This window comes from Danio rerio, chromosome 20 (assembly GCF_052040795.2).
Source record: "Danio rerio strain M-AB ecotype USA chromosome 20, GRCz13ab, whole genome shotgun sequence".
Lineage (NCBI taxonomy): Eukaryota > Metazoa > Chordata > Actinopteri > Cypriniformes > Danionidae > Danio > Danio rerio.
This window is the reverse complement of record NC_141040.1, coordinates 53,920,001-53,931,698: the sequence shown is the minus strand read 5'-3', so window position 1 is coordinate 53,931,698 and position 11,698 is coordinate 53,920,001. Positions and strand designations below refer to the sequence as shown.

The 11,698-nt window shown below is 36.5% G+C and overlaps 1 protein-coding gene across 3 annotated transcripts in view; it reads right to left on the bottom strand.

The window, feature by feature from the left end:
• Positions 1 to 423: 423 nt before the first annotated feature.
• The window catches only part of hmbox1b (homeobox containing 1 b), a 27,475-nt gene continuing 16,200 nt past the window's right edge, over positions 424 to 11,698 (bottom strand). The window contains exons 5-10 of one of the 3 annotated variants that reach the window (XM_087298874.1): positions 10,186 to 10,339; positions 7,836 to 7,918; positions 7,623 to 7,718; positions 6,118 to 6,227; positions 5,955 to 6,038; positions 424 to 1,896 (exon numbers count right to left, since the gene is read on the bottom strand). In XM_087298874.1, the coding sequence (XP_087155000.1) occupies positions 1,753 to 1,896; positions 5,955 to 6,038; positions 6,118 to 6,227; positions 7,623 to 7,718; positions 7,836 to 7,918; positions 10,186 to 10,339 (671 nt within the window). In that variant the 3' untranslated portion in view covers positions 424 to 1,752. The remainder of the gene's footprint in view (positions 1,897 to 5,954; positions 6,039 to 6,117; positions 6,228 to 7,622; positions 7,719 to 7,835; positions 7,919 to 10,185; positions 10,340 to 11,698) is intronic. The other 2 variants (XM_087298875.1, XM_087298876.1) reach the window with 2 other exon arrangements.

The window sequence follows — 11,698 nt, the reverse complement described above, 5'->3', positions numbered from 1 at the left end:
ACAGAGACGTTTTTTTGCTTGTGTTTTCTGTCTACGTTTAAAGCCTCGTGACTAAATAAAGGGCGTCAATGCACACCAACGAGCAAAACGTCAGGCTTAAAAGCGTCATTTAAAAAAAAAAAAACGCCTCAAGCTAGTTTTTTTTTTTTTTTTTTTTGACGCGCCATGTCTAAACTTTCTCCAACAATTATATCTCCACTTTTGTTCATGTGCACGGAGCTGCTGAAGTTTCAGTCAACAGCACTTGGAGGCGCTCAAGCGCAAAACTGTCAATGCGAGCGCATATTGAAGAAGATGTCCAGAGGCGATATGAACGTGGAGCTGCTTATTGCACTCGTGAACAATAATCATTTCTTCATCGCTAGAGCTGGAGCTGCTACTTGAACCATCCATAACAACATGTGTGGCAACTTTGTCTTCTTCTTCTGTGTTACAAGCTGGTGTCAGAAGCTTAAAGTTGTGTAGCGCCATCTGACGTCAGAGTGATTTTGCATACTCTTCTGCTAGACGCCAGTGAAAATCGATTGGGTTTGAATCCGGAAAAACGTCTTAAAACGCTGACGATAAACACAAACGAAAAGCATCCCGATGTGTACGAGCCTTTAGTATTATTTTATTAATGACTTGTGCGTCTGTGCTCCGCGTCTCATGCCTTCAAACGACCACCGAGCGTTCACAGGATTGAGGCACAAGTCATTTATTAAATGAAGAAAAGATTGATGCAGCTTCTCCTACTGCAGCAAATTAAGTTTTTACTGTTGCTATTTGGCGCAAATTAATCAGGAATTGAGGATTTTGTTCTCTTTGACTCGTTGGATAGAATCGCTGCTTTATTCGCACTTATTTTATGTGATAATCCAGTCTTGCGCAAAAAGTTAGTTTCCATTTTTGGATGAAAACATAGCTAATAAATGCAGAGCTCATCTATTTAAAAAAAGACCAAGATCAAACTTTAGGCAGGAATGAAAAGTAACTCAAAAGTAATGTAAAGCATTACTTTCCATAAAAAGTAACCAAGTAACATAACTAGTTACTTTTTCGGGGAGTAACTCAATATTGCATTGCACTACTTTAACTTTCCCCAACTTATATCTTCTAATTGTACATTTTGTAGCACGCTAGCTTACTGACGACTAACATCTAAAAACGTTATTTTAATTTTACGAGAGCTTTAAAATGCAATACTTTCCTGTTTTACACTAAACGTTTAAGAGGAGAATGTGCTTCTAAAACAAAAAAAATAATAATAATGGTAATGGTCCTCAAAATATGCGAAATATTAATACTCATTTTGCTTTTCGATCATGTGATGAAAAGTCGTCTTGACCGTTTTCGCGAGATACACCCAACTGCTATTTGATGAAAAACGATACAAAAACAAACAAACAAACAAACATTAAAATCAGTCAACTGAGAACATTTGTAGTGGGAATGATGAATCCGGAGCAGAAATAAACCACAGCTTTTGCTCACCTTTTAGCTTATCCGTGAGAATGAGGATTACTGGAGCACACAGACAGGAAGCACACGAAACGCTTATACAAGTTACTGGAACTGGAATGAGGTACGAGGTTTGGGAGGCTTAAATAAGAGCCGTGGTTGACTCTGGCTTTGTTTAGTGGTTCAGCAGGAGTGTCGATGGCAGGCGATTATTAGATTCTAAAAGCGTTGATTTGATCATTGCCCCGTGAACATGTCTGCAACATCCACTCTCACACACACACACACATATGCATCATCTGGCAGTTCTCCTCAGTCGTCATCTATCGCTTCTGTTTTGATTTCACTGGCCACGCCTCCTGGACGGGATAGGGCGAGGATGCTGTGATTGACAGCTGCCATCTCCACGGCCAGAGAGATGGGGTCTTGATGGTCCGCGTGATTGCCGGCGTCGTCCTTAAAGAGACAAGCGCATAAATTAGCAACTGCGAAATCAGTGAAAATGATTTAATTAAGGGTTTTAACATGCTACTTTTAAAAACATGCAACTATAAAAATGAGGTGTTATTGGATTGGTCAAAATGCAATGCCTACTGAAAATTTGAGGGTCAAAAAAACTAATTTAGAACAAAATAAAGATTTGCCAAGACTGAATTAAAAGTAGTTTCTTGTTTTTCCCACTTTTTTGTGCGAGTGTGTATGGATGTTTCCCAGAGATGGGTTGCAGCTAGAAGGGCATCCGCTGCGTAAAACATATGCTGGATAAGTTGGCGGTTCATTCCACTGTGGCGACCTCAGATTAATAAAGGGACTTAGCCGAAAGGTCTGTGCTCCGCATCTCACACCTTCAAACACCACCGCGTGCGTTCACAGCGTGTCAGGATTGCCTTCTAAGGCGCAAGTCATTTACTAAATGAAGAAAAGATTCACATAGCTTCTTCTACCACAGCAAATTACATTCTTACTGTTGATATTTGGTGCCAGTTAATCAGGAAGTGATGATTTTGTTTGCTTTGACTCGTTGGATAGTATCGCTGCTTTATTCACACGTCTTTTATGCGATAATCCAGTTTTGCACAGAGTTAATTCGCATTTTTGGATGAAAACAATTATTAAATGCAGATCTTGTCTATTTAAAAAAAACCTGCAAGTTCTGAAGGAGTATGAGTTCAGGCAGGTATGAAAAATGACTCAAACGTAACGTAACGCATTACTTACCATTAAATAGTAACCAAGTACACTGCAAAAAATGCTTTTCTTGCTTAGATTTTTTGTCTTGTTTCTAGTCTAAATATCTAAAATTTCTTATATCAAGAAGCATTTTTTAGAAAAGCAAAACATATTGCCTTGTTTTGAGAAATAATATGCCAATATTAAGTCAGTTTTTCCTTAAAACAAGCAAAATAATCTGCCAATGGGGTAAACAAATTAATCTTGTTTCTTCTTTTGACATAAGATTATTTTGTTTACCCCATTGGCAGATTATTTTGCTTGTTTTAAGGAAAAACCGACTTAATATTGGCATATTATTTCTCAAAACAAGGCAATATGTTTTGCTTGTTTAGAAAATTCTTCTTGATTTAGGAATTTTTAGATATTTGGACTAGAAACAAGACAAAAAATCTAAGTAAGAAAAGCTTTTTTTGCAGTTTAACACGACTAGTTACTATTTTAGGGAGTGACTCAATATCGTAATGCATTACTTTCAAAAGTAACTTTCCCAAACACTGTTTATATCTTCTAAATGTGAATTTTGTAGCACACTAGCTACATTATGACTAACATACTGACGACTAACATCTAAATAAGCGTTATTTTAATCTCACAGGAGCTTTAAAATGTAATACTTTCCCATTTTACACTAAATGTTTAAGAGGAGAATGTGCTTCTAAAACAAAAAATAATGGTAATGGTCCTCAAAATATTAATACTCATTCGGCATCCGCTGCTTAAAACATATGCTGGATAAGTTGGAGGTTCATTCCACTGTGGCGACCCCGGATTAATAAAGGGACTAAGCCGAAAAGAAAATGAATAAATGAATAGAATCAGACATGCTAGAGATTAGGAGAACTGGTGGGAATCATATACTTCAGCTGTTTATTCTGCAGTTAGTTTTCAGGGCATGTTATTCACAGACTAGCCTATATCAGCCTGTGCGTTAAAACACGATCATTAACGGCATTATCATTCAGTAGCCAACTTGCGTTTACGTGACTTACACTTTCGTTGCACCTTATGTCCACCTTTTTTGCTGCTGCCATGCTTACTTGTGTGTGTCACCCAACACACCTTATTCTTGCATTGGATAAAAACAATCCACAGCATTTGGCGCTGCTTATCTGAGCGCAGCCACAGCCTCTCACATGACAGCAGGGAAAGGCACAGCCAATCAAAGTGTCCATATGCGTTTTGGGGGCGGGAGGACTCAAGGAGAGGACGCGATTAAAGGTTTAAACCCTTTCAGCGTGTCAAGGTTAATGCTGAGAGTGCAATTTTTATTTATTTTATATATATATAAAGGCGATTTAATTATTGGTGGGGACATTTCAATGATCGTGATTAGTGGGGACACATCCCCTCTGTCCACCCTAAATCTACGCCCCTGGTTCACACATTCATGTATGTAAACAAATCCTGAACACAGACTGGAGGCAACTAGTAGATGTTGACGTGTCGAAGCAACTGACTGAAAGCAGACCATGCTTTCTATTATAATGTCTATGGGCAGTACGTCAAATGTTTTGACACGCATCAAGCAGCAGCAGCCAGTCACTGAATCCAGTTATGGGTTCGCCACATTCTGTCTTTATTTTATGCACTGTGTTTGTCATAAAGTAATCTGGAGCTCAAATGCCGGCGTTCTGTATGCTTTTTTAGCTTGTAGGGAAGCTCTGAACTGTCAAAACACCTCTCAAAGCACTTTTTGGATACGAAAAGTGGAAAAATCAAACCTGGTTTGAATTTTTTTATGACACAGATTTTTTGGAGGCAAAACCGTTCACACAACTTGGGGTCGAATTTATCTTTTAGTGTGTGAAAATGACGGACAAAAATTTCAGATTCAGTATGCAATAACCTTAAGCCTTTATTATTTACATGTATAACATTTTTGTGATTCTCTTTTGTGCATTAGTTGTCTATAGCTGGGCTCATCATTTTGAAGTATCACATTAGAAACGTATGATAGAAACGCTTCATTTCAAATAAAACTTTTAATTCTTACAAATGTTTTTACACTCGCTTGAGGTGCTTCTAAACGTGTGCTAAAATGGTTAATGCGAATATTTTGGAGATGGCAGCACATTTTTTAAATAAACACTAAGGTAGCGAATGTTACACACATGTTTAATTGCAAGTTCACCAATACTGCCACTCTGTCACGGTCACACTAGAATTTGAGCATGTAAATCTGAAAAGGGGTGGGTTTAAACAAGATGATTACACGAAAATAAGCAAGCGATTGGACCATATTTTTATTTCTGTACAGAAAAATCATGTTTTGATCTTGGATTGGTCTCATGCAGTCACCTGATGTCATTTAGTTCGTCAGAGCTTGAAGCTTGAACACTTTGCATACCCTTTCAATTTTGCCTTTTAAATAAGGTTAAAGAAGTGCACTTTAAAATTATTCTTGCAAAGCAACTTTATCTAAATTCACGGATATTGATAATACTTGCACATTTTGTAATATACATGAGGAAAACTTATCTCATCTTTTCTATAACTGTGATTTCTCTCTTCAATTTTAGAATGATGTTAGTGACGTTTTATTTGGGCAGAGAAATGTTAATTTCAGGCTCTCTTTAAAAGATGTCCTTTGCACTTTTTCACACACAAAAAGAACATTCGAGTATGTTGTTAACTTCTACATTTTACAAGGTAAATATTTTATACATAAACAGAAGTTTGCGTATTACAATATTTTTTTATTAGAAATGGAAAATTTGAAAAAGTCTCTAATGCAAATTAAAAACAAAAAGAGTGATTTAATGTTAGATTTCATGAAGGAATTTTCCTCTGGTACAGATCTCCCACTGTAGTCGATGATTGAATACGAAGTTATTATTTTTGTTTATATGTATAGAAGTATTTTGTAATATTTTTTTAATTTTTTATTTATTTGTTTATTTTTATTTATTTATTTATTAATTTTTCTCCTGTCATGTTTTTGCTTCATTTTCATTTCTGGCTGTTGTTGTAATTATTGTAATGTTCCCGGATACAGCATATATCTGAAATTTGTGTTATTATTTTATGTAATGTTTCAAAGCTATAATTAAAAAAAAAAAAAAAAGCTTGAACTTTGCTATTCAGCAAACTACGAAACTTGTTGCATGAACTTGCATTTCCGGTTCGTCGTATTCATTTGCGTATGAATGGACGTCTATGGGGCAAAAAGTGCAGTGTGACCGCAGCTAAAGAACTTGATAGAGATGCACCTACTTTAAGTTTGGGGGGAAAAAATGAAGAAAAATCCCAAATATAAAGTTTCCCTTCCTAGCTTGTGATACCTGTGTTGGTGAGGTGGGCTCCAGACGGTAGTAACCAAAAGGTCTGTTCACGCCTCTCTTTTCAAAATAGGCAACATCGCAACCCTGTAATGAAACCAGTAAGGTGAGCTCTAGCAAATGTGTTAAATAAAATCCTGAGAGATTCAGTGAAAGACCGGTTTACCTGCTCGCTGTAGTCATTAGCGTCGACATCGTCGCTGTTAGAGTGTCCTCCAGGACTCTGAACATCAATCCCATGACTCTCCAGGATTGTGGCTTCTTGGAAAAAAGACCCTGTCATGAAACATCTGAAACTCTTTAAAAACCACTAATACAGCAAACAAACAAACGAACAACAGAAAATGACTGACTGCCAGTTACTCGATCAGTAAACTAATGGAGGATTTTACTACTTGATGGCTAAATAACTCAGGAATTTGCAATAAATTATTTTAATCATCTAAATCTTAAAAGTATTTGTAGGGATGCATTGAAATGAAAATTGTGTGCCGAAAGCAAAAATTGGATGCATGTGCTTTGAACTAAGTATTTGTTATTTTATGAAAGAATATATTTTATTAATCCCTTTTAATTTGAAATCAATAACTTAAACTATACAGATTTTTTTTAAATGCAAGCCAAATAAATAACCAAATTTTATTGACCGTAAATTTAAGGACTGTTTTCATTTAGCTTTTTATTGACAGTAAAATGTTTGCGATACAAGTCAAGATGCATCTTTAAACCAGTGTTGCTATGACTAATGCAAATAGCAGGAAAAAGTACACTACAACGAAATGTCGTGTCGGCGCATTATTTGAACAGACTTTGATTTTCTTGTGAGCATGTGCAGTTCACAAATAGATGCGTATACTGTATGTGTGCACGAGTAGAATATCCTCAGAGTAGAATATTGAGCGTTTTCTAACTCTGAACATGGTTTTCGCTTTGGTTGAGGAAGTAATGTCACACTTGTGCAATGCAAGCCATTGAAATGAATGGGTTTTCGTAGCACAGGGCTTTAGGCATCCAGTGTGAAAGCTGATTTCCTAGTAGTATCAAAAATGGTATCGAATATTAGGATTTTTCTTGGTAGTTTATTAAAGTTAGAAATTCCAGTATACTGATAACACTATATAACACAAATGAAAATGCCATTTTCGGCTGTTTATTTTCGACAGCTGAAAAATAATGGTGAATCCTTAAGTATTTATCACGCACACTACTAGTTTTGATATTGCATGTTCATGGTATATAAAGTTAATGCGGCTACATTTTAAACATAGTAATTTTTTATTTTACACTTTTGTTTAGTAATTATTATTATTCATTCAATAGTTGTACTGTTGTGAATACTTATAAACTTTAAGGATTTGTTCTAAAATGTGAAGAAAAAATCATGTTTATATTGTTTGTAAATGTTTCATTTATAAATGTAATTATATTAATGTGACTTCATAGTGTTTTCCCTAATTAGTTTGTTCAGTTTTAACAATTTTCACATGGTTCAACCTAAAAATGAGACAGGTCAGGATTATTATAGCTAAAATTGGTTCTAAAAAAAGCTATAAAAATGATTTTGTTAATACAAATGAAGAAACAAAACATTGAAATTGCAGTGAATACCTAATAAATGCAAAACATTCAATATTAAACATAGACAGATGTAAATCAACTAAAATACGGTACCAATATTGGCCCTCCTCTTGATCTCTTTGCGTCGGTTTGCAAACCAGTTGTAGACTTTTAAGGACGTGACTCTTTCCAAATCAGACAACTTCTTTCCTAGGAAGAAAAATTGAAATTTAAAGGTTAGCGATGCTAATGAAACGTGCAGTTTGTAGTGCAATCTCTCAATGAATCTGGCAAACACCGATTCAGACACAAGCTTTTTTTCTTTACCTGGTTTCTGAATGACAGCATTGCAGGCGTTGGCGATCTCCTCTCTTTTGGCTTCATCTGGATATTGATTATCACTGAAATAACTGTGGAGAACACAAACTAGTTAGCAAAGGCAAAGCTCAAATAGTTTATACTGTAATTTTAAATACAGATAAGATTGCCGGATTAAAAAATAAAAATGGCCATGATTTAAGCAAAAGAAGCACATTTATGGTGCATTTTTTGCAGAGACAAAATACATTAACATTTTACAACTAATAAAGACTTTTCTGGAAAATTACCAGTAAATGTGAATTGATCATGTGACCGACCTTTTTTTTTTTTAAATGTGAGAAAATTGGCTTAAGCCATTTTCCAGAATGAGAAGTTTTCATTTAACGGCAAATAATTTTATTAATTTATTATTATTTTTTTATACTCTTTATTTTCATAAAAAAAACATGCATACATAAATACAGTACCGGCTAAATCCTTACAACAAAGAGATGGACCACAGGGCTCAACATTAAGGACTTCCCGCTGGCCCGGGGCCAGTGTGAGAGACGCTTGGGACAGTATACTGAACAGTTACTGGCCCGATCGGGGCCAGTGCTGCCTTGTCACTTTAAGTGCAAATACAGGGTGCTTTCACGCCCAGATGTTTGTTTCAGAACCTCTCGTTTGCCCAGTAATTGCCTCTCGTCTCGTTTGCCCAGTAATCACGGTTTGTGTGGCATTTGTGAATCCCGCAACCCCGCTCGGGTCCACGCCAAATCAATCAGTCCGAGATCGCCAGAATGAGGTGGTCTCGCCTCGATTGAGCGGATCGATTGTAGTGAAACTAAACGATCCAACAAACCAGGCTATATCACAGTGCATCATGGTTATCATGGTAAATTAAATCGTTGCGCAAGCGTTGAACTCTGGACCATATATCAAAGTCCTCTTGGAAGTACTCTATTATGGTAGATTTCACTTTTTACAAAAAGAAACTCAAAATCCCACCCATCTAATGCTGTGTTCACATCAGATGCAAGTGGCATGAATAAATTGAGCTATTCACTCGTAAATAAATGTGTGAACATTTTAAATTTGAGTTCATTCGCACGTCAAATTCACCGAACAATAGATGTGGATTCATGTCATGGGCAGGGTTTCTGTCTGTCTGGTGACTCTAGCTTCGTTGCTAAATGCCTAACGCCCCGTGTGAATTCCCCAGGTGTCAGCGTCAACGCTTCCCATTCACTTTGAATGGGTGACGTCAGGCGTTGCTGAACTGCATTGTGGATCCGTCGGCGCCGCTTCATAGGTGTTGCTCGCTGCAGAAGTTGGGACTAGCTCAACTTTTCAAGCGTCGACGGAAGCATCAGCTAATCAGATTGCTGTATGCAAATACACCAGCCAGACAGTAGCCTATTGCTGACTGAATATATTGGCTGACGCTGCTATGACGATCGCGTTAGCCCTAACTTCAGACATGCCTTCAGTTAAGCGTTGATGCTGAAGCCCCGTGTGAATGGAGCATAACAGATTTTATTGAGATAGTAGCTGTGCTTTAGGAAGGCTGAAAAACTAATTTGTTCAGCATCGTGTCTGAGTCCACTACATCCTTTCAGATGTGCACCCAGCTCTGTGAGTTCATCAACTCCTCCAGAAACTTAACCTGGTTGATGGAGGCTTTCAGCAGTGCTTCGAACTGAGCCAAGCCCAGTTTGATGAGCTGTTGTCGGTGTAGGCAGGTGGATTTCCCCTCGGGACACCAACAACAGGTTCTACATCATAATCATGCCCCATACAAGAGCAAGCTCCTGATTGGATAATGTGGCGCGAATGTCTGCTAAAGTTCAGATTTTCCAAACCGAGTGATTTGCGTGCAAAACACCTGATGCGACTTGTGTGAATTAAGTGGGGCGAATGATGTGATTATTAGCGCCACCTTGTGTCCATTCGCATCTTTGCACTGACTTAACATGTAAATCACTCACACTTGACGGTTCATTCGTGTCTGGTGTGAATGCAGCATAACAATGATTAATGTTTGTAGAAGGTTCATAACAAATACAATAAAAGCCATTTATAATAACATATATAATAACATTGAGTTGTTGTTTAAAGTCATAATATAAAACTGGCTGGGATATAGATTAAAGCAAGGTAAAACATGGTCTATGAAACCAAAGCAAATATAAAATAAGTAAATTAACATACAATAGTCTTGTGAAAGTCTATAGCAGTTCAGTTTATCTTAAAAATAGTACGAATGGTTCCCAAATCTTGATAAAAATGGGCAATTTGTCACTTAGTGACTGATTTACCAGTAATACAGTGTGAAAGGGGCAATTTAGGACATATTATCAGTTCTGAGTTTTACCTCTCCATCACAGCGAGACATTCCTTCCTCCAGGTGAATCGACTGCCTCTGCGCAGACGGAAGCTTCCGGGGGCGGAGCTTATAGGGGGTGGAGTCTGACGCCACTCCATCTCTTCTAGAGATACGGGGGTGGGCCGCATGTTTAGGGTGGCGCCTAAAATATGCATGAAAAAATTGAAAAAATATACAGTTGAAGTCAGAATTATTAGCCACAACCCATTTTTAAACATAATAGTTTAAATAACTCATTTCTAATAAATGGTTTATTTTATCTTTGCCATAATGACGGTACATAATGTTTGACTAGATATTTTTCAAGATAGTCGTATTTAGCTTAAAGTGACATTTAAAGGGTTAACGAGGTTAATTAGGCAAGTTAGGGTAATTAGGCAAGTCAATGTGTAATGATGGTTTGTTCTGTAGACTATTGAAAACAAATAATGCTTAAGGGGTTATGATATTGACCTTTAAATTTTTTTAATAAATTAAAGCTGCTTTTATTCTAGCCAAAATAAAAAAATAAGACTTTCTCCCGAAGAAAAAAAATATTATAGGAAATACTGTGAAATTTTCCTTGCTCTGGTAAACATCATTTGGGAAATTTTTGAAAAAGAAAACAAAATCAGAGGAAGGTGAATAATTTTGACTTTAACTGTATATAAACTAATATAAGTGTTTTGGTAATGGTAATAGAGACCATAGATTGCAATGTTACCAATAGCTAGTAGGTGCGTCCCAAATCGCATACTTGTGCACTACTCTATGCCATTTTGAAGTATGAATCACACCGACAGTGTATGCATTTTAAATACCTGGATTATGTACTCATTCAATGGATAAAAAGTGGTGGAATATAGCTTTGCTCATATAGCAGAAGGGGAGGAGCTATTGGGGTCATGGAGGTTAAATTACTGTATTTATTTTGGATTATGCAAGTAAAATTCACTAACGGGAGACTATTACACCACCTCCTGGTTGTAAATGCAGTTGTACTCATTACAGGTACTATTTGTGGGTTTATTTGACTAATTTAGCAATGGTTAACCATCATGTTTATATTTCCAGTTAGTATAAAGAGTTAATGTTTAATTTTGGGGTGACGCTTAACTTGAACATTACACCAGAGATGCTCAAACTAGGGCCCGCGGGCCAACGTTGGCCCATTGTAACCTTTGATTTGGCCCACTATCCCAAATCAGAGGAGAGTAAGAATAATGGAGAGGGTTGGGCGAATGCTTTTAACACAGAGATCTTTATTTCTAATTTGACCTAACCTTTTTTTGTTCGTTTTATTGCTGAACTACATAAAAATCAAGCTGAAATTAAATGTTTCAATTAAATGTTGTTAATGAATCTGAGTTCTTAAAATGTAAATACTGTCACTTGGCAGATAGAGAACTATGCAGAAAACATCGGCAAGCAAATCAAAGCAAAAACTAGTGTAATTGTTTTAAATGTTTTGTTTTTACTGTAATAAGTTCATTATAAAAAGGTTGAAAAATACTGTATTATT